We start from the raw sequence: 27,382 nt of genomic DNA, 5'->3' as shown, positions 1-27,382 counted from the left end.
TTCTGGCACATGTTGGTATTACATGGCTTGATGAAGGTACACATTAGGACAGTGGTTCTTAACCTGGGTTCGATCGAACCCTAGGGGTTCGGTGAGTTGGTCTCAGGGGTTCGGCAGAGCCTCCGCTGTGACGTGCACGGCTCATTTTGTGCACCAGTAAAAAACATATCTACGTCTAATTTGAAAAAAAAAACACACTTTATTTTTCACTAAAGAGGGGTTCAATGAATGCGCATATGAAACTGGTGGGGTTCGGTACCTCCAACAAGGTTAAGAACCACTGCATTAGGATGAAACTGTTCTGGGCCAGTACAGGGCCAGCAGTGTGTCTACAACTGGCCCGTGGCTGCACACCACCTGCAGATGGCCCACATACCGCAAAGAATGATGGCCCTTTGGTGGCCCAGATCAGGTTTGCCAGAGGTAATCCACACATGGGCCAGGACAGGACCACCAGTGTGTCTGAAACTGGCCTTGTGCTTGCCCATGTGTGGGCCACCTCTGGCAAACCAGGTGTGGGCCACCAAAGGGCCGTCATTCTTTGCGGTATGTGGGCCATGTGTAAGCACATTGTGTGGGGCTGATCCAGGCCATACCAATTTTGCTGTGTGGGTGTGTGTGTGGTCGTGTATTACTTATTGTTGTAGGGACACAAATTTGTTTACACAATCACATTGTGAGGTCTCGCCTACTTTATGAGGACACATTGCAAGGTAAATCATTCAATTTTAGGGTGAAGGCTTGAGTCTGGTTTAGGGTAAGGTTCAGGCAGGGACTTGTGATGGATAGAGTCAGGATAAGTATCCATAAAATGAATGTAAGCTAATGTAATGTCCCCAAAAGTGATGGAAACACAATGTTTGTGTGTGTGTGTGTGTGTGTGTGTGTGTGTGTGTGTGTGTGTGTGTGTGTGTGTGTGTGTGCGCGTGCATGGGGTTAGGGTCAAATGTTGGATATTTTGGTGTTTTATTGTTCTGTGAAATGTTTACATTGTTTATTTGTTGTGTATTTATTTGTTCATTCTTGTTGTACTAATACAACTTATTATAGAATAACTTGGCATTTTACTACCCTTGTCGCACAGTGTTGCCTTGAAGCAACAAACCAATATCTGAGCCTAAAGCTCCCCTAAAATAGAGAAAAAAAATTTTTCCCCCAAAATTAAAAAGTCATGCAGTAGAGGGTTAAGAAATCGATTTCACTGGCTACAGTGTTGTCATAACGATAGAAATGGCAGCCAAATTATAAAAAATTAAAACTGAAAAAACAGAAACAATCTTAAATTAAATAAAATAATCCTCAGCTGGCCTCCCAATCACAGTTTTTTCTGTGCCAAAGATCCAATCTGCTGACAGAGAGAGCGAAAGAGAGGAGGGAGGAGAGAGAGCAGTGGAGAAAGCAAATGTTGGAGAGAGACGAGTCTCCTCAGTGGCGTCTGATCAGCTGATAAGGTAAGAGCTCTGCTGTTCTCTGATCTACAATTGTAAGCAGTCAGATCAGGTTTTTCAACTATGTGATTACTCTTTTTGTCTTATATCATATGGATTTGAATTTCTCACTTAAAAGACTTGGCTTTGCAACAGAATACCAGACAGTGAACTATTGTGGCAACTCTGCAAGGATACGTGTACATTACAGCAGTGCTGTGTATTTGATTGCATGGTATAATTATTGCATTATAATTAAAGGTGACCCTGTCACATTTTAGCAGGTTATCTATTTACATCTAAGTATGATACACAGGGAAAATTGGTGATATGTTCTGTTTGATATCCTTGCATTGTGTATTTCAAACATTTTGACCAAAAGATAAAAGAAAAAAATAAACCGCTGAGCTTCCCTATGTTCTTAACAAATTATCAGCTAATTATCATTTAATGTTCAATGTTTTTTTTTTCACGTTGGAGCCATGCTGTCCTTTTGCCTTTCAGTCATTTTAAACACAGTTTTAACTATCTGTAGCGTCAAGTTGATAGACAAATCCTGTTTAGGCGATTTCAACAGAACACAGACCCAAAAACAAACTTCAAACAAACAGTGACAGGTCACAGGTTACTGTTTCTCTTTTTTTAATCAAAGTAGCTGTCAATAATATGTCCAGTTTGAAAAAGTTAAAATTTTAAATAGGCGGATTTCCTAACGAGGGCCTGCATAGACACAAACCGAACATCAAGCACATTACAAATCCAAAGCCCCTCCATGACAGTTGGAGCACAAAATGGGAACTTAGGACAAATTTGAGATTAGGTGGACCTTTGGGAATAAAAATCCCTTGCAACACAAAACACGACATGTTGCAGCTCTGTATCCAACCTCCTAAATAGGGTCAACATCCCTTTAAGAATTGCTCATTTTCATTCTCACTGATATTGGCAAAATTGGCATTAATACCAAACCATTTACTTCTACTGGGAAATAAATGACAAGTTAAATTTGTGAGTCACCATCCTTCTGAGCAAGACTTTTTTCTCTTGGGACATTAACTTTGAGATTAAAATTCTTTCTGTTTATACAAATGAGAGGAAACTCAGTGCTTAAATACCTGAGCAGCTGGTACACTTTAAAACCGGCATTGCTTAAACAAAGTTAAATGCATTAATACCAGATATAAAACAACTTAGGTGAACATCTGCTAAGTGTAATAACAGAAACATGAAATCATCGTGTTTCACCAACTCTTCATCTATTTGCAAATGGTAGCTATCTGCTTCTGTCCAGTGAAGCGAAGAGAGACACAATGGGTCCATTCTCAGAGGCTTATTCGGTTACTAGTCTCTGTCCAGTACAACCCCAGCCCACACCCCCCCTCTATATTGCTCTCTTACCATGACACCCTCAACAGTTACACTAGAATGCTGTCAAAGTATGTCTTTGTGTGTTTGCATTATGTAGATTCTGGTGTTTTTTACTCTTAACATTGCTAAAGAGTTAGAGCATGTGTGGATTAGAAGTTTTGGCAGTAACACTGTCCACAAAAAGTGACTCAATTTTTGGTTGCACACCTACTTTTAATCCCAAACTAAACAAATCAGCCCAATCTTGAGCTGCTTCTCTATGAAATCTCTAGCTAAGAATAACATTTTAAAACCTTTAACATGCAGGTGTTTAGTTTCTATGGCTCAAGCTGAAGGTGGCAGAGCCTTTCGCTTCTAATAAGAATAATAAATGTTTGATATGTCCAGACTCAAGAAGTGTAACAGTAGAGTGAGTGAAGTGCATCTGTGCACACTTACAAAGCCCAGATAAGAAGTCCAATTAACCAAACCAATCATAATCGCCCGTGTGGTTTAAACATGGGTGTACAGGGCTTTTTTATTAGTTCATTAAACAAGATGGGAAATCAAAGAGAACAAACCAGTTGTTGGAGGGAGATTATAACCATTATCAACCATTTACAAGTTAACTTGTTAAAGGAAAAAAGAATTCTTCACCATTTTTTGGTGGCTTTTGTGAAACAGGCTCCAGGATTACAAAAGTCAGAGTTTGCTGGAAATAAACTAGTTCCCATGACACGTATTCTCGCCATGTCTGAAATGTAAAAGTGCTCATAACTGAGCAGTCACAGCTGAATGGAAGGTGAAATGGCAGACGTCCTTGAGACAAGAGACGGTAATCTTTCAAATGGAGATGAGCTTTCATACTTTCAGACAGCCTTTCTGCAAAGCCACTCTTGGTTTGCATTTGCTCTTGCAAAAAGTAATCAGAATCATTTCATAAAAAGGTTTCAGGAAAGTTCAATTTCTGCCTCCACACATGGCCAAGTGCTGCATGCACCATGTGTGGATGTCTGACCTCATTTGAAGTGCTCACACCTCGACAACAAGCTTTTGTTCCTGAGATGGGGACAATCATTATTTTCAATGCCTCGAGATAATACTTGTCCAGAAAACCTAAATTTCATCATTTTTATTTTTTTCATCATTTTGGAAAAAAACTGTTAAGGAATGAATAAAATTATATTAAGATTAGAACGCAGCTTTTGACACTTTAAATTTGAAACCATCAGTTTTTGTCCATTTTCAGCCCGGCTTGTGGCCAGTCAAACTCGCTGAAAGGCACAAGAATTACAACCAAGAGAGAACAGTCGAACAAGAGACAGAGACAAATGAGCAAGGGCAGAGAAAAGGGGATTGTTGTGATTAAAAGACAATTATCTGTGCACATCGACTTCCCAGTGTTGTGCGGTGTCAGGCTCGAGCTGAGCTTGTTCTGTCCCAGAAGGCTTTGGGAGACAATGGCTACTGTGTTAGGGGGAGGGAGGAGGTTTGATTGCAAGGCTTGGGGCTTCATGACACGGTTACAGCACCATGCAACTGTCTAAACACTCGTAATTCCACATAGGCTTAATAATGCATTTTCTTTAATAGTAACAGCAGGGAAGGAGCAGTTGGCAGTTTTATAGGTCAGCTAGCATCACCATGCAGGTGTGCTTTCTAACTTGAAGCAACTTAAACAAGTTAACAGAAATGTGGTGAACTGACTTTGGACAAAACTTAAGCAGCAATAAAATGCTAATGTCACAATTTAGTTACCCAGACTGTCTTTATATTGCTGTTGCTTGTTATGTGTGAGGGTGGCTGAAAAGTTGCAAAGCAGAACTATTACACAGACTGCACAGGTAGAAAGGAAAATGAATGCGTTCAAAAACCACTGCACAGTGACCTCAGATCACTGTGTGGCCTTTCTAAAGGATATAGAGGAGGAGTCTGCTGTGTCCTTACTCACCAAGACAGAGGAGATGGATCTCACACACAAATCATCAGCATCAGCTCTATGGTAAGATGTAGGGGGAAAAAGCCAAGCCCAATAATTCTAGGGAAAATCAACGTTTAAACAACGTAGACAAGGTATGATGTCATAATTACTGTTTAATTGGCCCTAGTGCTAATTTCATGCCATATCAGGAGCATTGTAATTCCCAGTTTCCAATTTGTTAAGTCTCTTTTTTTATTAATAATAATTATGTATATTTTATTGATCCCCATGGGGAAATTGAACCCATTCACTCAGTGAAGCAGTGGGGAACCATTAATCTAGTGCCCAGGGAGCAGTGTGTAGGAACAGTACCTTGCTCAGGGGTACTTCAGGGTAGCCGTTCAGTGGATTCGAACCCCTGACCTTCTGATCATTGGGCCACTCTACCTACTGAGCTATCCCCACTCTTTTGTTAAGCTATTGCTTAACAAAGCAGTAGCAGACCCTTTAACATCTAAATTGTCCATATCTTAGACTCCATATATTCATTTTTGGACTTCATAGTTCAAGTGTTTCTTATACCCCCCTAAGCACAGCCCCGTAGGTCACAGCCCTTAGCTCATTTCTAGCTCATTTTTTTCTGACTGGCCGCCAACCAGCCACTCAAGCAAAAGGTTTGAACATCGAGTGGGTGGGGCTTCTGTACTTATAGCCAGCTGTGTGTGAAGACCATATTAGGGTATCGGTGCTTGCTGACATCATACGAATGCAATAGTAGGAAAAAACACTGTCTAAAACAGAGCCTGAATTCATAGCTTTTACTTCGTAGGGATTTCTTGTACATCCACTGATATTAGTGTTTGAAGCTTTGGCTCTGTTAAAAAGGAACATACACGATTCTAAGTGTATAGTTATTTATTCACGGGGCAAAGCATTCTTTATTTTTTCTAGCCTCTGACTGCTAGCGTTATTTGAGGTTTTTAGTCTCCATCAATGACAGGCTTTGAATGAGCCTCATAGGATTCCTTTCTCTTTTCACTCATACCCCTCTTATTCAGCCTCCCTCCCAAACTCATTTCCTGCCTTGTGCTACACTGACACCCAGAAAGAAGTGGATCGCCTCTCCATCAATCCAAAATGATCAAATATGCTCAGTTCCATCCAACCTAAACCAAGTCATCATGTTGGACAGAAAGGCCTTGGAGCTCAAAGTCTCACCCGTATTTGTCAGGGTGAGGTGGAACAGAGTGGCCCTTTGTGGCCCCATGTGTATTTATGAATGGCTGAGCCTTGGGGCAAAGCTTGGGAACAATGCTGCTACACTGAAGGACTCATTTTGAGATGGGCGGGGGGTGGGGGGTGTTGTTGGTGATGATGGTTGTGATGGTGGTGGTGGGCAGAGCACTTTATTCCCCACTGTTGGGGCTTGGTACAGAGGGTGGCGAGAGGTCTTGGTGGTGCGATGCTTTGCATGTGAGTGTGGCTGCTGAAGCTGCTCATACAGGAGCTATTGAACGTTTGGAGGTCGACTGTGGTCACCTACACAGGTGAGGAGCAGCTTTTATTTGTGATTTTTATCCTCTTTTGAGGTTTTTATCTTTTCCTGAGAGAAAAAGCAACAGGATACAGATTTCTTCACATGGGGATTGAATTTTATTTAATCAGTCCATTAATCTGATTTTAACAATTTTGTTTTTTAAGGTCAAACACTTACGGACACGGTGAATGAGCGCTTGCTTGCGTGAGCGTTCATAAATGATGTGATGAGTGACCGAGGGTGTGAAAAAAGTGAGATGTGCTGTATGAATCACAAGTTAGACCAAGTTAGGTAATGAGTGTGTGTCTATGCATGTGTACACCTCTATGAGCGCTTGCGTGATTGAACGTGTTTGTGATGATGTGTAAGCGTGCATGGATGAGTGAGTGTGTGTGTTTTGAACATTAGCGGGGGATGCTAAAAGCCCAGCCAATTATTACTGGACAGATTTTACTGCCTGTGCCATTAGCACTGAGCTGTTCCTGCAAATGCCACAACATATTACGGTGTCTAATCAGACATGTGATGCCAGGTAGAAGATTCTTCGATTACACACCAAGCAAAACATTTTTACAAGTCATTTAACAGTAGTTTGGATGTATATGGTTTCTGTAATGAGACTGCGAGGAGCTGGAGTGATTCCTTGAATCTCAAAGAGGATGTTTTGTTTTTTTTAAGAGAAAAGTGGAAACAATCATGTTTAACCAAATGTGTTTCTCATATAATTCAGAGTGCTGCTTCAGGAGTTGAGGAGAGCATAATGTTGGTTAATTATATACCAATTAGTGATTTTTAAAGAAGATCGCAGAGCCACAAAGAGATATTAATTTATGCTAAATCACACCGGCTGTCAAGAAACATTTGAATTTCTCACCTTAAACTTTGTGACACTTCTAGGTGTAATGGATATGTGAAAATTTTGTCCTTCCAATTAAACTGTCGCAATTTAGAAATTTTCTGATTAATCTAAACTAGCCTGATTTTTACTAAATCCACACCTGGCATTTTATACACACTGTTTCAGGACATCAAGTCAAATGGAAGGTTTTAGGAAGCATTAAGATGGATTCACATATGCATTGTCTGTGTGGCTGAACAGGTGATGGCACTGTTTGTCGCCCCCTTTTGTTCAGAGCGGAAGGGAGAACGCTGTAAAGAGAGAAGGCCTGTGGCTTACCATCTGCACACAGGGATGGGGATTGCCAGTAGTTGGTTTTGCCAGGTAGCAGAGAAAGATAAGCTATTGGTGCTCCTGGTCTCTTAGTATGTTGGTGGTCTGCCAAATAAAGCTTGCTTTAATATCCTGTGCGTGTGTTTTGCTCTTGGTAAAAGCCTCCATTTATAATTGTAATCTATCTCTGTGTGTTGTTTGAGATGAAAGTGATGGTACACACCCACAAACTCATGCAAATACTGGGAAAAACACAGGCCATCTTTCTGTGGTTTCTCACTTTTGGGTATATGATACTGCCAGCAGAAGTTTCCTGCAAAAAACTTCAGATAAGAGTAAAGCATAGCTAAAATGTACCTAAACACTAAAATAAGTACATACATGATGAGCCTTATGTATGAGCCATACATAAGTCCAGTCTTTTACTTATGCCAACACTCTGCAGTACCTTGGACAGAATGTGTGACTGGATGTTGGCATATCTCAGTGTTTATGTTTGTATCTTGTGCACATGAGTGTGTGTGTGTGTGTGTGTGTGTGTGTGTGTGTGTGTGTGTGTGTGTGTGTGTGTGTGTGTGTGTGTGTGTGTGTGTGGTGCGCTGGGCTCATCGCAGCTCAGCGCGCCATGTGTGGGAGGGGGAGCAGCCATGTTTTAAGACCATCTGCTCTTCTGAGTATTTTAGTGGGAGCCTTAGCTTGTGGTGGATCAACGCGCGTCACAGGCAAGCAGCAAAGCACAAGCTGTGAGCGGGCCTGTTCCGGAAAAATTCCTTCAGTTTCTCACTTGGACAATGAGCAGTGTTCTGCACACAAGGTTCCCATTCTTTTTCTCTCTGTCCAAGAGCTCTGGTGATGCTCGTATAGATGTGGTGCAGACGATATTTACAATGAAAATGTTCTTCTTGGCAAAGCGGGGTGTTCGTGTAAACCTTTTGGTTTGTGTGAGCAATTTCAGTAATATAAAATGACTCATCAAAGGTGGCGTGGCCTGATTTAGCAGAACTGATTGTTTAGATAGCATCTGTATCCCCGAAGTGTGATGGGGAATAAATGATTACGTTGAAGTTTGATTGCCTCAGATATTAGAAAAGGACCTTTTGCACAAAGCATCACACAGATTAGATGAAGCTAAACATGTTTGATTACTGAGAGTTATCTTTTACATTTAAACTATTTTTAATTGCTTCTCTGTAAAGTTCCCTCTGCTTCTTTTTTGAGATAAATAAATAACCAGAGAAGAAATGTGATACATTTTAATAAGTTACCCTTTGAGTCTTTAATATGCATGCACTGTATAGGCAATGATTAGAGTCCCAGCAGCACAATGGAGCATGCTCAGCTTACAACCAGCACCAAGGGAAGCAGAGGAAGGTCGCATAGCTCCGCACCCCACACTGTGGAGTGTGCTGGCATGCCTTATGCTGCATGTGTGTGTAGGGGTTATGGCATGCTGTGCATTCATTTGTACATAGCTCCATAGCATCAATGCAACACTGTCTTCTTCAGACTCTCTCCAGTCTGTTTCTAGAGGGATTCCCTTGAGGTTATCCACAACTCCTTCAATGCCATGACTTGGCCTGTGGCTTAATGGCTCTTGAACAGTGACTCACTCTACATATAACAATAAGGGTGAGAAAAAAAACTTCCATACTGGAGAGACAACTTGCCTTTGTTATATTTATACGCTTGCACTACTGCCTACTAACATTCCTTAGTAGGGAAAATATTAATGCAGATTTGCATAAGGCTGGAAAGATCAATGATCATGCCCCAAGGACTCTTAATTTCAGAAATTTAAATTCATTTAGACATGGTTTTCACAAATTGAATTGTGCGCTTTAGACTATTACTCTATGCTTTCCCACACACATCTGGAAAACGGTTGCACTGATTATGCAGTCATGGTGAACACAAATGAACCCTAACATCAAAGCGAAACTAACATCAAGTTTCAAGTTTCATGTTCTCCCAAAAGTTTAAATGTTGTTTTACTAAACCAATAATGAGTCATCTTTCCTTCACCAAGCAGCTTTGGCCCTTGTGTCTCAGTCATAACAACAAGTCTGTGTGAACAAAGTTCAAGAAATGTCAAGAAGTCTCAGAGGTTGAAGCATAATGTAGGCTCAAAGTTCAGGGCATCAAGGCACATAGGACAGTGCATGGAAGTGGTGGAAAGTAAAGGAATGCTGAGTGGGCCTGCAGTACACATATTCAGATCTGCCCACAACACATGTAAACCAGAGCTCACACAGACTCCTCTCTTCCCCTTCCCCTTGTCTGCTTCAACATATCTTTTTATCTCCATTTTCTATCCTTTCCCACAGACAGTGGCATCTGGGAAGCAGGGCAAGAAAACCAACTCGGGGAGAGCAAAAACAAAGGAAAGACGAAGAAAAAGTCAAGGCTGGGAGGCAGCAGGAGCCTGGTGCTGAGGCTGTTATGAGGTAAGTGTTTTCTGTGTGCATTGCGTGAGTCGTGTATATAAAAGTGTGCACACGTATGCTATGCTCTGTGCCAGCCATTTGTCCATCCCATCAATAAAGCCATTGTTGGTAAGGTTGGTGGTGGTGTCAGTGGCCCTGCCCAGCTGCTGTGCTCTATTCTCTCCTATGTTGCTGATGCATGGCCTCTCACCCTGGACACACTTACTTAACTCTTGGCTTTTTGTTGCAGTGCAGATGTCTGAGGTTGATGCAACTTTGGAGAAAAGTTTGAATTGTCCCAGGCAACAGTGTGACATTATTGGCCAAGAATTCAAAGTCTGACCCTTTCTACAATATAGATATTTGGGTTTTTTGGTAGCTGAAATATATATTAAAAAAAAAAAAGGTCCTCTCACTTACTCAGAGTTTATAATTTGCTTGTGCAGTTCTGAGACTGTTTAGGTTGACTTTCATCACTCTCAATAGCACAGCTTTCAGTTGCAGCAGGCAGCTGTTGTTTTTTTGTTTTGGTTTTTTTGCTAAAAAAAGTTTAAAAATCCCTCAGCTTTACACCACACACAATTTGCATCAAGTTGGTTAGCATAGTGGACAGCAGAGTGTTTAGAAACTGAAGAGTAATTTCCCTCAGGACTAGAATCAAAAACATAGCTAAACAAGAGACACCATTGGGATTACATTTACCAGGTGGCCAGAAAATCAAATTCAAATGATTATGCTAGTTTACCAGAAATGAAAATGATTAAATATTTGGTAACAACTTCATGATAATACTGTGTTCCCAACCTGGGTCCACTGCTTCCAGGTGCCCAAAATAACCAGATACGGTAGGTTTAAAGATCACAGGCAAATTTAAATATAAAGTGTAAAAATAAAATTACATCCTCATGCTCCTAGGAATTTGTGACTGTGACTGACTAATTATTGGACTGCATGATAAGTGGCACATCCAGTGCTTTTTTCAGTGTAAAATCAACTGAATTTTCCCTTCTCTCTAACAACAAGGCTAATATTGGTCAAGGATTCTCTGGGGGATGTTGGGATGTGTTAATCACGAAGCTCTAAAACACAATCCACTCTCAGACCCGCCATCTGCACACACCGGCTGCTGCATCGTGAGGCTGAAATCCGCTGCTTCTCCTTCTACAGGCATTTATTCTACGTCCAAACTAACCGTCATTATACTGGTGTACATCTCATTTGTATGCCACATTTAGACAAATAGATTTCTTTAGGAATAAGAAAACAACTGTGAACTCAAAGTAAATAATACAAATATAATGGCATTATATTGCACTTTGGATTGTAAATGAGTGAATTATGATAATTTCAGAGTACATTGCAAGCATATGAAAACTCCAGGCTTATGAGAAACTGGCTATTTATCATCTCAGAGAGGAGCAATATGCAGACATTATGGTGCATAATTTAATGTAAAAGCCTCAATATGGGGGTCAGAGCACATGCCACTTTTACTGCATGGCATCTTCCTTCCCTCTCTACTATGCATCTCAACAGCGTACTGGAAAATAAAGGCAAATATATCTAAAAATAACAGAGAAATAGTCCAACAAGCCTTTATTAACATGTGTTATTACATGTCAACATGACTATTTCAGTTGAATTAGAAAGGGTAAGATTCAGTAATATGAGCTTTTTCTTGCAGTCTGTTTCCTTTTTTTTGAGTTTGATTGCTGTTTGGTGGTGAATTTAAGGACAAAGCATTTTTTATTACCTTCTGAGCACCACAGTAATGGGATGTATATTTGAATTCTGACCCCAGTACTCGAAATGGCCATGATTTTATTAGGATATCAAACCTCAGCTATTTTTGCATTTGCAGTGCAGGTATTGCCAATAAAATAAAAATGACAGATTGAATTTATATAGAAATATAATAATAATAATAATAATAATAATAATAATAATAATAATAATAATAATAATAATAATGATAATGATGTATACTTTATTGATCCCCATGGGGAAATTACTCTCTCTGCATTTGACCCATTCACTCAGTGAAGCAGTGGGAGCAGTGTGTAGGGACGGTACTTTGCTCAGGGGTACTTCAGGGTAGCTGTTCAGTGGTACTTTAATATTATTCATTAGAGCTCATAATAGATGTGATGAAAATTTATATGGACTGATTTATTTCAACCTGAGGGTTGATATTCCAGACTATATAGTGAGCAAAGGAAGTAAACAACACAAACAGCTTGATTCTTCTGTGGTAATGTGCTTTTGTTTCTCACTTTTTCATTATCTCACTTGTTTTCATACGCTTTGATAAGTGAATATTGTCTATTCGGATTGATTTGTAGTACAGCACAGAAAGTACCAGTAATCCACTAATGACATGATGTGTGGTGACTGGAGTTTGGCTTTGTGTCAAGGCTCAGGAAACAGTGAGAGCCATTCACTGAATCAGCTTACGTATGGCAACCATAATGAGAGTGACTCTACTGAGGGGGAGCAAACAGGTGCTGACTGATGCTGTGTTTGTGTGACTTACTATTGGTCTGTGCAAGCGAGGGGGCTGCGAGTGCTGTAATCGCCTGGCAATGCTGATGTCACTGGTATTTTCTTTCTTTCTTTCTCTCTTTCTTTCTTTCCACAGAGAAGGAGGCTGTCAAGCTGTCTGGGTGTGAGTGAACACCCTCTAGTGGAACTGCTGAAGATTTGTTCTCAGAGGTTCCATTCATTTTAACCATCCGTACTTCAAGGTAAAACCACAGTAGTTCAAAACAGTAAAACCTATTTTTACTTCTTGTATACGAGGTGCTTTTTCTTTCTAAGAATGTTCACACCACAACCCAATCTGATAAAAAGCCAAAACTCTCCATATGAGCAGTTTTCAACTTGTGACTGAGCCTTTGCAAGCAGCACTATCTGCACTTAATATACATATTCATAGACATAGCTCAAGTTAGTGTTAGCTCTGCATCTTTTAAATGTAGGACATGACAGAAAGGAAGTTGACATTATTATATTTTTCTATAGTATTCACAGTATAGTAAGAAGGAATGTATTATCTTTTTGGATGTTAATGACACTTTTCAGTCCGTATACTGTAACGTGTGGTCCATGTTGCACACTAAGTATTGCAGAAATGTCATGTCATGTTTTGTGCCGGACAAAAAAGTAAAACCTGTGGGACTTTGATACAACTGATACTCTGATCTTTGTTTTTCTTTGTTTTACTGAAAAGTTCCACATTGGGGTTTTTGATAGAGGATTGCTATGATATACTATAAAACCAAGAAACTGTGAAACATTAAGAACATCTTGAATTTGTTTTTTAGAGGCCTGTGCGGCGTGTGAGTCATGCAGCAGCATCAGTGGTGGAAACGTGATATTTGTGTGTATGTGTATGTTTTTCTGTTGATGACTGACAGCATGGCGTCTGTTTCAGAGGTCTATGGTCCAGTATTGAGCAGAGACCATGTGGTGTTTAGAGCTGCTCCTACCACTGCTGTTGTTCATCAGTGGTAATAAATTCCTTTACTTCTATATTTTTATGATGATAGACAGGTAATATTCCTATGTGTATCCTGTATGTTGAAGAGTCCACTGAGCTTCTGTCTCTTCCCCCAGATGCCAGTTGCCAGTGGAATGTTTGGTTACCTCGGGATATCTCAGCCATGACAAATTCCTGTGTGGTCATCCCCTGCACCTTTATGTATCCGTCTGGAATAAGGCCGAGCCGTGGCATTCATGGTATCTGGTATTTTGGGCAGCCCTACCCACAACTCTTCCCTCCTGTAGTCTTTAAATCACGTACAGACGTTGTGCATGAGAGCTACAAGGGCCGAACCAAGCTGCTGGGAGATCTGCACCAGAGGAATTGCACTCTGCTCATCAACAACATTGGCACCGAGCACTCGGGGAGATACTACTTTCGTGCAGATCTCGGTGGAGCCAACATCTATACATACCCCGATTTCACTGAGCTCAAGGTTCTGGGTAAGTGACTGATGACAGGATGATCGGAAGTCGTTTTATAGCTGAAAATTTATAGCTATTAAAAAAGCCATAACAATCATATTTTCCTTTTATATTTCTGTCTCCAGATCAGCCCAACATCGATGTACCAGAGGAGATTGTTAGTGACGAGAGCTTGGAGCTTACATGCTATGCTCCTGATAATTGCCCAGACATGACTCCAGAAATCCAGTGGATGTACACGGACTACCTGCCCGACCCAGAATTCAGCACTGACCTCGTGGAAGAAAGCAACACAGCAGTCCTCTCCAACACCCTCACCTTCACACCCAGGCCCATGCACAATGGGCAGCTTCTAGGTTGCAGGGTCTATTACCCCAACACAACACTAGCCTATGAGAGGCTCATTTCTCTAGACGTCAAGTGTAAGTAAAAAAATAAAAACATCAAACTGAAAGACTGAAAAGCATTCCACTATGTTAGTATGGCTTCAAACGGGATGTTGAGCCTGACAGTTTGCAGTGAAGTGAGTTGAAGTGGATCTTTTTCTCAGAGATCACAAAACTCAAGCATATCTTTATGTCAGAAAGTTGATTCTGGATTCAGTTTTCTGGGATTCCCTTACCTGGATGATTGAACATGCATTAAGATATATTTGTATGGTTTAGAAAAAAATAACCGAAGAGCCTAAAATGAATTGTTAGTTAACACGGAGACATAGTACAGCTGATTTCAAAGGTGCTATGACAGTATTTAAGTAGTCACTGAGGATGACAAGAAATCAATAGCCTACGACTCTTTTTTTCATCTAAATCTCATGTATGGAATGACCTCAGATCAAGACAGCATCTTTGCAGTTTCTGTTCTGTTCCTATTGTGATAGATGAATAAACCTTCTTAACACTGACAAATCTGAAGTAGCAGTAATCCCACTATTATGAAATAGTACAAAATATTCCAGTTCAAATTACCAAAGTGTGAACTCTTATTATAAACTATTGTTCACTTCACTTTCGTTTCGCAAAAACCGATCTAAAAGTTGCTGAACCATTTCAGCTAACTGCTGACTAAAATTGTCACTAGCATGGTTGAAAACAATATCTGGTGCTTGTACAGGATTTAGTACAAAACATCAATCTGCATGTTTCACTTTTATTTAGATATAATTTGCTTTGAAGTCCCCTCAAGTTAAAGAGCTACCTTTCAACCTTTATTTGAGGGTGTAAATTTGTCGATTTGTCGATTTCTTTTATTGAAAAGATTAAATCATTTTTTAGGAGACAGTTATTCTGTGAATTGCAGACATCATTCGAGTTCTTGGAAAATAAATTCCCTGTTATATGTTTCCTGGCAGATGCTCCACGCTCTGTGTGGGTGAATGCCTCTTCAGAGGTGATGGAAGGCAGCTCTGTGACACTGCACTGTGAGGTAGACAGTAACCCTCCTGCCAGGATCGCCTGGATGTTTGGAGACCAAGAGCTGCTGTGGGACACAGCATCCAATGTTTCGCTCATGCTAGATGATGTGACACCTGCAAATGAGGGAATTTACACCTGTGTTGGGGACAATGGCTATGGCATCATGAACACCTCACTCTACCTGGCTGTAAAGTGTAAGTTTTTGAGATAGCAAATGACTCCCAACCCCAGCATTTGTAAGCATAAGTGAAAATCTTTTGAATGTCAACCCCCCGTGTGGATTCATAATACAGTTGATCTAAACAGGGACTCACAACAAGAAGTTATAGATGCTCAATGATTTCCAAACCATTGCCACTTTACTGATAAGATTTCATTTAATAACCACCATTAAAACCACAATAAAATGTCCTGGGAAATCAATGTATCTGGTCCATAGAGCTTAAATGTTCTTTTTGTTTTGGTACAAACATTGGGTGAGACAAGGCAAAAGTTTTGATATCACAATGTTTCAGCCAGTTCAACTTGCACTGCAATACTGCAGTAAATGAATGTACTACAAAAACCTGCTCAGAATCTGTACTGCATATTTTTAGATATATCAAAGTCACTGTTTATTTATTTAGGTCACTGTGTGTCCAAAAGGAAAAAAAAAAGATATTGTGGGTTTTATTTAATTTGGTGCCTTTGAAATGAAGAAGGATCTTATGTAAGAATTATAAGATAGAGGTTTTCTTATATGAATAGTAAACATAACAAATTCATTTTCTCTTCTTTGTTGCAGATCCTCCCCATGAGCCTGTGGTAAATGACTCCATTACAGTAGTAGAGGGTACCACTCTGGCCCTGCACTGCAGCACACAGGGAAGCCCAGCACCCACCCTCACCTGGCTGAAGGATGGGCAACTGGTGGGCACCATCACTGCGGATGAGCTGTCAGTGCTGACGATTGTGGAAATCACACCGCAGGGAGATGGACAGTACCGCTGCCTGGCAGAGAATGAGCATGGGAGAGCCAGCAGCTCCCTCAACATCACTGTCGAGTGTGAGTGCGTCAGTTTTCTGTATTATATTTTTAAAGGGAGTCTAAAACTAGGCCAAAGAATAAAGCATGATGGCAGCAAGAGATACGTTTGTGTAACCCTCCAATGTACGGTAATGTGCTATCTGTATGGTGAATTGCACTTTGTAGAATTCCACAAAACTTCTTATTTCCTTTGAGTAAAAACGTACTTTAACCTCCTAGGACCTGGCGTCCAAATATGTGGACATCACATTTTGGGTTATTTAGACCAAAATACTAAATTTTGCTCTACAAGGGCCTGATATCCACTTACGAGGACACTATACTGCTACTGTTCTATCAAAATTTTAAACGAATATCCTCATATGTGGCTTTTATTTTTCTTAAAAACAAAAATAAGGTTAAAAAAATCTAGTAATTCTTTGTTTTTACATTTATTGGGTCCCAATGTGATCGGATATCAAAGATAAATTAAAAATGCATGCCGTGGAAGAGTTCAGGTCTTAGGAGGTTAAAGGAAATCTTGACCAAAGGAGTATAATTTGTTACTAGTCAACAGCTATCTGATGTAATCATCTCTTGCCCTCCCTCATTAGATGCCCCTGTGCTTCTGGAGGAGTCAAAGTGCACAGTGGTGAGGGAAGGTGTCCAGTGTGTCTGCATGGCCACAGGGAACCCTGAACCCACTATCGAGTTCTACCTGCCTGACCTGAACATCACCATCAACGAAACAGACGGCCGGTACAACTTCTACACGCACACAGACGGGCACACGTCCACAGGAATGATCAAGCTACGGGAGAAAGGTGAACGGGTCGACAACGGCAGCCCTGCTGTCAACGTCCACTGCAGCATCTCCAATGCATATGGAAGAGAGAGCATACTACTGGAGCTGCAGCAAGAGAGTGAGTAGACAACTTTACTTAGTATTTAGTTTGACACTAAGTAATGTGTCACTATTATCACATCCTATTTAAATTGATATGACACCACACAGGGAGTGCAGAATTATTAGGCAAGTTGTATTTTTGAGGAATAATTTTATTATTGAACAACAACCATGTTCTCAATGAACCCAAAAAACTCATTAATATCAAAGCTGAATGTTTTTGGAAGTAGTTTTTAGTTTGTTTTTAGTTTTAACTATTTTAGGGGGATATCTGTGTGTGCAGGTGACTATTACTGTGCATAATTATTAGGCAACTTAACAAAAAACAAATATATACCCATTTCAATTATTTATTTTTACCAGTGAAACCAATATAATATCTCCACATTCACAAATATACATTTCTGACATTCAAAAACAAAACAAAAACAAATCAGCGACCAATATAGCCACCTTTCTTTGCAAGGACACTCAAAAGCCTGCCATCCATGGATTCTGTCAGTGTTTTGATCTGTTCACCATCAACATTGCGTGCAGCAGCAACCACAGCCTCCCAGACACTGTTCAGAGAGGTGTACTGTTTTCCCTCCTTGTAAATCTCACATTTGATGATGGACCACAGGTTCTCAATGGGGTTCAGATCAGGTGAACAAGGAGGCCATGTCATTAGTTTTTCTTCTTTTATACCCTTTCTTGCCAGCCACGCTGTGGAGTACTTGGACGCGTGTGATGGAGCATTGTCCTGCATGAAAATCATGTTTTTCTTGAAGGATGCAGACTTCTTCCTGTACCAATCCAATCCAATCCAACTCAACTTTATTTATATAGCACTTTTAAAAACAACAAAGTTGACCAAAGTGCTTTCCAATAATAAAACAGAGATAGCAGTTAAAACCATACTTTAAGCATACAATGAAATCAATAAACAAAATAAATATATAATTGAAAAAGAAGCTTGAAGAAGGTGTCTTCCAGAAACTGGCAGTAGGACTGGGAGTTGAGCTTGACTCCATCCTCAACCCGAAAAGGCCCCACAAGCTCATCTTTGATGATACCAGCCCAAACCAGTACTCCACCTCCACCTTGCTGGCGTCTGAGTCGGACTGGAGCTATCTGCCCATTACCAATCCAGCCATGGGCCCATCCATCTGGCCCATCAAGACTCACTCTCATTTCATCAGTCCATAAAACCTTAGAAAAACCAGTCTTGGGATATTTCTTGGCCCAGTCTTGACGTTTCAGCTTGTGTGTCTTGTTCAGTGGTGGTCGTCTTTCAGCCTTTCTTACCTTGGCCATGTCTCTGAGTATTGCACACCTTGTGCTTTTGGGCACTCCAGTCATGTTGCAGCTCTGAAATATGGCCAAACTGGTGGCAAGTGGCATCTTGGCAGCTGCACGCTTGACTTTTCTCAGTTCATGGGCAGTTATTTGGCGCCTTGGTTTTTCCACACGCTTCTTGCGACCCTGTTGACTATTTTGAATGAAACGCTTGATTGTTCGATGATCACGCTTCAGAAGCTTTGCAATTTTGAGACTGCTGCATCCCTCTGCAAGATATCTCACTATTTTTGACTTTTCTGTGCCTGTCAAGTCCTTCTTTTGACCCATTTTGCCAAAGGAAAGGACGTTGCCTAATAATTATGCACACCTGATAGAGGGTGTTGATGTCATTAGACCACACCCCTTCTCATTACAGAGATGCACATCACCTAATATGCTTAATTGGTAGTAGGCTTTCGAGCCTATACAGCTTGGAGTAAGACAACATGCATGAAGAGGATGATGTGGACAAAATACTCATTTGCCTAATAATTCTGCACTCCCTGTAATAAAGATTTTAATACATGTCAGATGTTATTTTCTGACATCTGTATCTTTAAAGTATCTGTACTTTACGCGTAAGCAATGCCTGGTTATGACTATTTCCTGTTATGTGTCATGAAGCTTAAGGCAATGGAAATTTTTGTGCTTTTCTACTAATTACAATAAACTTAAACACCGTAGTCAATTTTCAATCAATTCCACTTACATTGACCCTTTTCCATAAATTAAATGTTTATTGATTTGCTACAGAAAATGGAGCCGAACAAAAAAAGCACAGTTTTCTCCTATTTGATTAGCAGTTAAAAATTCCACAATAGTCAGCAGTTTAAAAAAATAAGTCTCTTTTCTTCCGTTTATATTTTCTTCTATACCTAAATCCTCTAGACTATGCTATAAATACTTACGACATCCACTGCTTACTTTATTAGGTATAAATAATACAAGGTTGGACCACCTTTTGTCTTCAGGCCAGCATTAATTCCCAGGAGTTGCTGGAAATATTCCTAAGTTTTGCTCCATACTGACACGATAGCATCTCTCATGAAACCTGTTTTAGATGATTTGAGCTTTGTGACATTATCCTGCTAGAAGCAGCCATCAGAAGATGAGTACACTGTTCTCACATAGGAATGAACATGGTCAGCAACAATACTCAGGTAGGCTGTGGCATTTAAACAATGTTCAAGAAATCAGAGTGTGCCAAGAATATATCCCCCACACCATCGAACCACCGCCACAGCCTGAACTGCTGACACAGGGCAGATTCTGATCATAACATCCAAATGCCTTAGCAGAAATTGAGACTCATCAGACCAGACATTTTTTCCAATTTCTTTGTGTATTGTAGCCTCAGTCATGTTTCTAGCTGATTGTGTGTTCTTGTGCTGCTGTAGTCTATCGTCTTCAAGATAGTATGTTCAAAGGTGCTCTTCTACCTTGGTTGTAATGAGTGTTTATTTAGTTACTGTTGGCTTCCTATCAGCACAAAGCAACCTGACATTACACTCTGACATCTAGCATGAACAACACATTGTTTTTTTAGAGAATTGCTACTCACTGGATAATTTATTTTCTTTTCTGACCTTTCTCTGTAAACCTTGAACATGGTTGTGTGGGAAAATCCCCATAGGTCAGGACTTTCTGAAATACTCGGAGTCACTGAAATACAAAATCACCTTTCTTCCCCATTCTGATGCTTGGTTTGAACTTGAGCAAGCTGACTCAAACATGTCTACATGGTCTTAAATTCACAGAACTGCTGTCATGTGATTGGCTGTTTAGACATCTGTGTAATGAGCAGTTGAACAGGTGTATCTAAAAGAGCTGCCAGTGAGTGTATATGGCTTGTTAGCTCGGTGGGCAGTTTCTCCATGTGTTACTCAATGAAGTTTACAGTAATTCACTCCCCTTCATTTTTGTTTTTACCACCTCTGTTTTCAGAAAAGTACATGATGGCAGTTATAGTCGGCACCATTGGAGGAGTGGCAGTCATAGCCTTCATCATTGCAGCAGTTAGATATGTTGGTCACAACAACAAGAAGTGAGTATAAATGACAAACTAATGGAGAAGCCGTTGCAAGGCAGGAGTAGTCAACTTCCTTACTAAGCGTTTTCTGAAATCCAAGGAAACACTTAAGCCTAGTCATCCATTCTAAAACACATCGTTGCACACTGTATACAAGTGAATGTGGGACTGATGTGGACGTGAGAATTATTTCTCCTGAGCAATTTCAGTTCATTTGCAGTGACAAGTCCTTGTTGAAATCCTTGGAGATCTACACTGGCTGCCTTGTGGAGTTGGTTAGCAAGCTGGACTAACCTTATATTTTGCAGGCACGATTCCCTGCTCTGACACTGCTTCTGTATCCTTGACCTGCTATGCTAAATACAACTCGAGTAGCCCTCTTAACCAAAGTGCTTTATTTTAGCCTCAAGGCATATTTGGACCACCAAATTTGCAAGCTTTCTCTGGCCCTGAAGTGGGTGTGATCTCAGCGACTAAACCCATAAAATAACCACGTCACTCACAGCCACGGTTGGCCTCCAGCATAACCTTACAGAGCTTGTTGTTTTAAAATGGATGCCCAGGCTTGGCGTGTCGCCCTGCGTTAGTGGCAGTCGAGACCGAGTCTGATTATGTGACTCCGTCCCCCAGAGAGAATGGCAACCCTAGGCAGGACGTGGTCCTGGAGAACCCAGCTTTGTACTACAGCGCAGTCAAGAAGGACAAACAAAATCTGAGGAAGAAAGTGGTGAGACATGTTGATGTCAATGATTATGATTATGATTGAGGATGGGTTGGATTACCATTCTCAGATTGTTTGGGGTTAAAGTTTTGTGTAATGAAAAAGTCGTACAGTCATGATAAGACCCCATGTTAACCTCTGAAATGAGGTACCAGAAAGAATCTGTCCCACTAGCAGTCTAGTAGCTCCAACCATGACCTTTCCAAACACTGTTTTTCTCTTGCTTTCATCGCTTCTCTGCGTTTTTCTGTGTGTTTTTCTCTCCCCTAACTCTTGCACAGCTTAAGACAGAGCTGTTGGGCTCAAAGTTTAACTCCATTCTAGAGGAGACTACGGTAAGGTTCCCCTACAAATCCCCATTAAAACAAAAAACCAAAAAACACAAGCCTCAGTGACAGATGCATCTCCTCGCATATCAGCTTCTGTGTTCTGTACACTGCTGTTTGTTTCCAATACTGCCTTCTGCATGGCTGCCTCATTGCTAACACAAACTGCCAGTCTAACAGGAAACATCTCAGACTCCCTCTCAGTATGTCGACCAGTAATCACTAACATCTTTTCTTTAGTGTCTGTCGCGCTCTTCTGCAATCTGAGGTGTCACTGGCACCTTGCCGCTGATTTTTGCCGCTAAACGGTGTTTCTGTCTGCAGGGAGAAGACGGGGATTATCAATCTGTGGGCACTATGGCGGGACTGGAGAGGCAAGAGCTGAATTACGCTTCCCTGGAGTTTATCGGGGCAAGGTCCAGGGAGGGGGCCTCAGGGAGGAGGGATGACGGCAGCAACTACACAGAAATCAAAGCCAAATGAATCGCGATCCTTCCCTGATCCCTCGGCTATGCGAGATGCAGTGGCAGCCCTATATTACACACATCATCTGCCCCGTAAACTGTGTAATAACCCCACCTCTTCTCCTGGATTTCACTCTGCATATGACTCTTTTGTTCCCCCCTCATTTTTATCAAATTTATCACATGTAATCTTCTGCTCTGTGGCAGTTTCCGCTGCTATGGACTGCCCCTCCTCCATGGGATCCCCCGTCACATACCACCATTAGGGAAAAACTGGTGTTTCTGGTGGTTTTGAGCAACACCAACTGGACAATGTAAAGCACATGTTAATTTCAAGCCTAGTTCAAGTTGCAGTACATTGTCTCTACACACAGCGTTAAACGGTGGCCATATTTTTATTCTTTTCTCCTTTTGATTGCTGTTGTGTCTGTCTCACTGTTTGCTCTCCATCTATTCTTTTAACTGTCACTGTGTCTGCTGCCAGTCGAAGCATCAGGGCAAGGAGTAACTGCTTTTTGTTGTCTTATCTTTATGTGTGTCTGTGTACTGAGAGCGAACCCTCTCCTATCTTGTTGTGTCCTAAGAAGATAACTGTCAGAAATGAGAAAAGGAGATGCCTTTAGATTCTACATAATTGTATTTAATGTGTGCTGTGACACAGTAGCCTCTCATTTTACCTGGAAAAAGTCACCATCACTTCTGATAGTAAGTCTGTAAATTTACGCGACATACTTTCCAGTTCTGAAAAAGGTCGAACCTTGATTCTGGCATTTTTCGTGTAGGTGTAAGAATGAGATCTGAGGGGATTTCTTCCACTGTGGCCAACGCAAAGTGTCTCATTTTCTACTTCTTTTCCACAATGCACGTGTGTCTTCAAAATTATTCAAGTCAACTAGAAAATACAGACCTGAAGCACAACATACTTGCTTGTGAGTGGCCAAAGTGTTATCTCCTATAGACAATGTGTGTATGTATGAATGGGTGTGTGTATTCAAATTGTGCTGAAAGATCACTGGACACTGATTTCTGGGGTCTTTGGGAAGTTTCAGCATCGCCTCACTAGAGGTCTGTGCTTTGTTCTCACAGGATTGCGTCAAATGTTTGAATGGCAAAAGGTGATGCTGACAAGCCATCTGGTTGTGCTACTCAGTGACATTTGATGAACCTGTGGTGTATTATTAAAGCTCACTAATAGTCTAACTTGATAATGATGGTGTCAATAATATATTAATTTGATGTATATTGATGGTGAAAGGGATTCTAGTTTGTACAGTAAACATCCTGCATGATTCTTTTGCCAGCAGGCACACATTCAAGTATTGAACAGCAGTGAAAAGCCAGACTGACAAATGAAAAGCAGTTTTGTCACACGTCACTCAGCCACTCTGACTGAACACTGTCTTAATAGAAGGTTAGAAAACAGTTCCCAACCTCTGACTACATGAATCTACATGAAGTTAAATCAAAGGCTGTGTTTTCTGTATTGTTTCCATTAATCATTAAGGGAGTACTTAGTATTTTAGCATTGCTTATCCATTGAATGTATTAACTCACAAGAGACAGGGTTTTTTCTTCTTTTTTTTTAAATAAATGGCCAAATTCACAGGAACCACGATGTCCAGAGTTTGGTCCCTGGTACTGGTTTAGTTCCAATTACAGAGTCATAAGTTACCCTTAATGCGAGCAATAGCTTAATGGAAGCAATCTTTACCTTTGAAGCACCATGCCTTCAGATTTTCTGAAGCTAGTTGAGAACATTGTATTGTGTAGCTTTTTACTTAGTACAGACCAAACCTCATACCTGATCTAAACAAACCAAGAAGCCTCCTACCTGTCAGTTTACACCATGTCTTATAGAGTCATCTCTCAGACTTGCACACACACTGTAGCCATAACTCCCTATACCCTATCATTTTGCATAAGAAACTATAGATATTGATTGTAATTTTGATTTAAATTGGTATTTATTGCACTTCAGATTGATTTTAACAATGTAACACAGAATAGCAAATATGCAATTTTTAATGTACATTGTTAAATGTATGTAAAGATGTTTATGGAAAAGTCAAGTGGAAAACAAAAGAAAGAAATGGAGAAATAATCTCTTTGTGAAGATTAAAATTTCTTTGGATATAAATATAATGACTAAAGGTTTATAAAATCCTATTATGAAATTTGGTTTGTTTTGTTTGGCTGTCTCATTTAAAATGATGGAGTAAGTTGACTGAAGCAGCAGAGTGTTTATGTAAGCTGTGTTTAAATGGTTTCATAATCAGCAGAGCAAAATCCACTATAGGCCTCAAACTACAGTAATTTTGTACAGGTACAGACATCTCTAGAGGGGAAAGGCATTGTGAAACAAAGAATGATACATTATAAGGAGCACTTCAGTTTTAACTGTTATACTGAACTGAACCCAAATGAATCTCTCTGTCAAAATGAATAAACCATGATGATGAAACTTCAGATTACGTTTGGTTTTAACTACAAGTGAAGACCTGACGTTTTTCTAACTGGATGCTCTTCCGTTCTGGTAATAATATGCAGGTATAATTTTTACCTGTAGCTTTATGATGAGAAATGAGACATTTTTTTATTAAATTTCACTGATTAAGACTTTTAATCAATGCTGGCCTTTTATTAAGACACTGTTCTCTTAAATTATAGATGAAGGGTTCCAAATATGCAAGCTAGCATTCCTAAATTGCCAGCCTGCACAGAGTCATTAACCATTCACTGTCTCCGATCTCCTCATATTCTTATTTATTTATTTTTAAAGCAGAAATATCTTATCTAATCTTTGCCACAGTGTGCTGTAAAGAAAATGTGTATGTCCAGTACTTTGTGGTGATCATAATAATTATTATGGAGTTTTTGTTTCTTCATTTATGATTATATAATTTAGATCGGGGTTTGCAGTCTCTGCAAATAAGCACTGTTGTAATGACTGTAGGTTTGTCACCAATGATGTAGTTTGCTTGCTCTTTTATTTTAAAAAGTCCTTGATGCCTCCAGCAAATTCATTTGTCTTCAGTTTCCTGCAAATATAAATAAAACAAAGACAACACCGTATGGAAACAGCTGTTTATTGATAGAAAACAACTAGTTTCTGTCTGTTTATTATTCTGTTTTGGTGTTCTGAAATGCAAAAATGTATGCCACATATTGGTTTTATTTCTCGGACTAAGTTCTTTTAATGGCTAAAGAACGTTTGAAAATGAAAGAAACAAAAACATGATCAAACCCTACAAGTCAAGATTGTGTGTCACAAAAAAATCTAAACACAGAGCCGAATACATTAAGCCTCCAGTGCTCATCCAGCCTGCAAGCGTGCTGTTTTGTTAATGATTTAATCTGGAAACACACGATCCATTACTGCTTCTGTTCAGCCATTTAGTGGCCTGATAACATTAGAAGCAGATGCATCGGGGGTTGGACTTGGCACACAGATAATCTCAAGTATGTGTTATAATTGCATACTTTCCCAACTTCTAACAAGTATTTGTGCCCAAAGAAGATTTTATTTTCAGTCTCAATGTCAAAAGGTGTCTATGTCTATACTGTACCACCACCAGGTTAAGAGGAATTGTGAACCATCTTCCTGTAGTGTGGAGATCTTGCTGCTTGGGCACAAAATACTACTAATCCTGAAATATTATTCCCTAAGTTTGCATTTTTAGTTGGTTTGCTGTACCTCTCTATTGCAATAAAATACTTGCTGTTGATGCTAATTATGTCTAGAATCTGCAAAATATAGGCTCCATGCAAAATAGTGCACGAGAACTGGCACTGCTGGATGTTTTAGAGCTGTTTTTGCAAAATTTGGAGACAGCTGGCTGAAATATTCAAGAAGGAGGCAAAGAGGAGTATGTATATATATATATATATATATATATATATATATATATATATATATATATATATATATATATATATTTTTTTTTTTTTTTTTTTTCTTCATGAATTTATGTTGAAATTACAGAGACCCACCGGCAGTGGCGTCGTTAGGCCTATTTTAGGGGTGCTGAAGCCTCCCTAAAATATTCTTAAGCCCCCCTAAATAATTTGGTGGGTTTTTTTTTTTTTTTTTTTAACTTATTCGATTTTTTTTTTTACAGAACTTGCAGACAAATTCAATATAAAGATGCAGGAATATGAGTTTAAAGAAATAATAATATAAACCTGTCGCTATTCACACAAATATATTATGTATTATGTATTATAAAGCAGACTGAAATAAAACAATAGATCTATTGGTGGCCTAGGATGTTTAATCTGTCCAAAAAAGTAGGAAAACAATTTCTCAGTCTTTGTTTTCTGTTTGTGAAATTTTGTGCTCATTCACTACGTTCGTTCATGTCGTGTGCATCTCTTGGGGGCTAAGCCCCCCCTGTCCTTAAAACCTAGTGACACCCCTGCCCACCGGTTCCAGTAAAAGTCTTCTCAAACATGCATGTCTAGAAAAAATAGCAAGGAGAGGAAGACCAGACCTTCCATTTTAAATCCATCCAGCTAATTCCCACCTACGGGTCTGGCATTAAAAGAAGCAAACCTGTCTCAGAGACTATCAGTGTGTAGCAGGATAAGTATAAGCAAATGATGAATGGGCATGTTTTTCAGCTATATAATAATACTGACATTACTGCAGAAGGGATCACAGGGTAATTAATTTTAGTGACAATACTGCGGTTCGAAAAAGAAACCAGTATGATATAACCAAACATCAAAGTCTAGATCACATTTAAAATTAAAGATTGCATCAGATGAAAAGAACAGGACTCCTGGAGCAATAATGCAATTAATGGAAGCTGTTCAAAGAGAACTGAAAAAGGAAACTAAAGGAAGCAAGAGGGCAAGCCAGTCAACATGTTTGAACTCCACCTTGAAACAATAACAACTATGGGATACATTCATACAAATACACTGAATTATTTTTGCAAACATGGTGATTCTGCTGAGTGTAATTGTATCACTGATTGTAAAAATCTGTCTTCTATAGTCAAAGGAGCTTGCAAAGAAAAGCGTCTGGACTTCTTTAAGTTGCTTGAAGACGTTTCACCTCTCATCCGAGAAGCTTCTTCAGTTCTAAGGTCAAATGGTGGAGAGTCCCAGATATAAACCTAGTGGGAGTGACCCCCACAGAGGGACAAAAGGACCCCCTGATGATCCTCTAATCGCCTGAGCCAAGGTGTGAAATTGGGTGTGGGACCCAATCAGCCAGAGTTTCGGGTGTGTTCATTGTGAAACCTGGCCCCACCTTGTCATGCGAATTCCTGAGGTCAGATGGCCCAGGATGTGAGTGGGCGTTAAGGCGTCTGGGAAGGGATCTCAAAACTGGATTATAGAGTATCACTTGACACAAACGTAACTGATTCAAGTACGGCAGCCAAGGGTTTTTGAAC

General features: G+C 40.0%; 1 protein-coding gene across 5 annotated transcripts; it reads left to right on the top strand.

Moving 5' to 3' along the window:
* Positions 1 to 1,338: 1,338 nt before the first annotated feature.
* On the top strand, positions 1,339 to 25,052 carry mag (myelin associated glycoprotein). Of its 5 annotated transcripts, none has more exons than XM_004551067.3 (13): positions 1,339 to 1,451; positions 9,728 to 9,847; positions 12,465 to 12,570; positions 13,260 to 13,335; positions 13,442 to 13,810; positions 13,918 to 14,214; positions 15,144 to 15,401; positions 15,992 to 16,252; positions 16,828 to 17,136; positions 20,385 to 20,484; positions 21,100 to 21,196; positions 21,472 to 21,525; positions 21,841 to 25,052. In XM_004551067.3, exons 4-13 carry the CDS (start codon positions 13,290 to 13,292, stop codon positions 21,997 to 21,999), a joined length of 1,950 nt encoding a protein of 649 aa, XP_004551124.3. In that variant the 5' UTR covers positions 1,339 to 1,451; positions 9,728 to 9,847; positions 12,465 to 12,570; positions 13,260 to 13,289; the 3' UTR covers positions 22,000 to 25,052. The 5 variants fall into 5 exon arrangements, with proteins under 5 accessions (XP_004551124.3, XP_004551123.3, XP_004551126.3 ...); XM_004551066.3 differs by lacking the exon at positions 1,339 to 1,451 and adding an exon at positions 6,115 to 6,242; XM_004551069.3 differs by lacking the exons at positions 1,339 to 1,451; positions 21,472 to 21,525 and adding an exon at positions 6,115 to 6,242.
* Positions 25,053 to 27,382: the final 2,330 nt, after the last annotated feature.

The sequence above is a fragment of the Maylandia zebra genome, linkage group LG11 (genome assembly GCF_041146795.1).
Source record: "Maylandia zebra isolate NMK-2024a linkage group LG11, Mzebra_GT3a, whole genome shotgun sequence".
In the NCBI taxonomy this organism is placed as follows: domain Eukaryota; kingdom Metazoa; phylum Chordata; class Actinopteri; order Cichliformes; family Cichlidae; genus Maylandia; species Maylandia zebra.
This window is presented reverse-complemented; position numbering and strand designations above follow the sequence as displayed.

Bases quoted from the DNA above. Each gene is read 5' to 3' on its own strand.
- mag (XM_004551067.3), top strand. From the start codon at position 13,290: ATGTGGTGTTTAGAGCTGCTCCTACCACTGCTGTTGTTCATCAGTG. The intron at 13,811-13,917 runs GTAAGTGACTGA...TTCTGTCTCCAG, and splicing joins CACTGAGCTCAAGGTTCTGG to ATCAGCCCAACATCGATGTA. The intron at 20,485-21,099 runs GTGAGTATAAAT...TCCGTCCCCCAG, and splicing joins GTTGGTCACAACAACAAGAA to AGAGAATGGCAACCCTAGGC.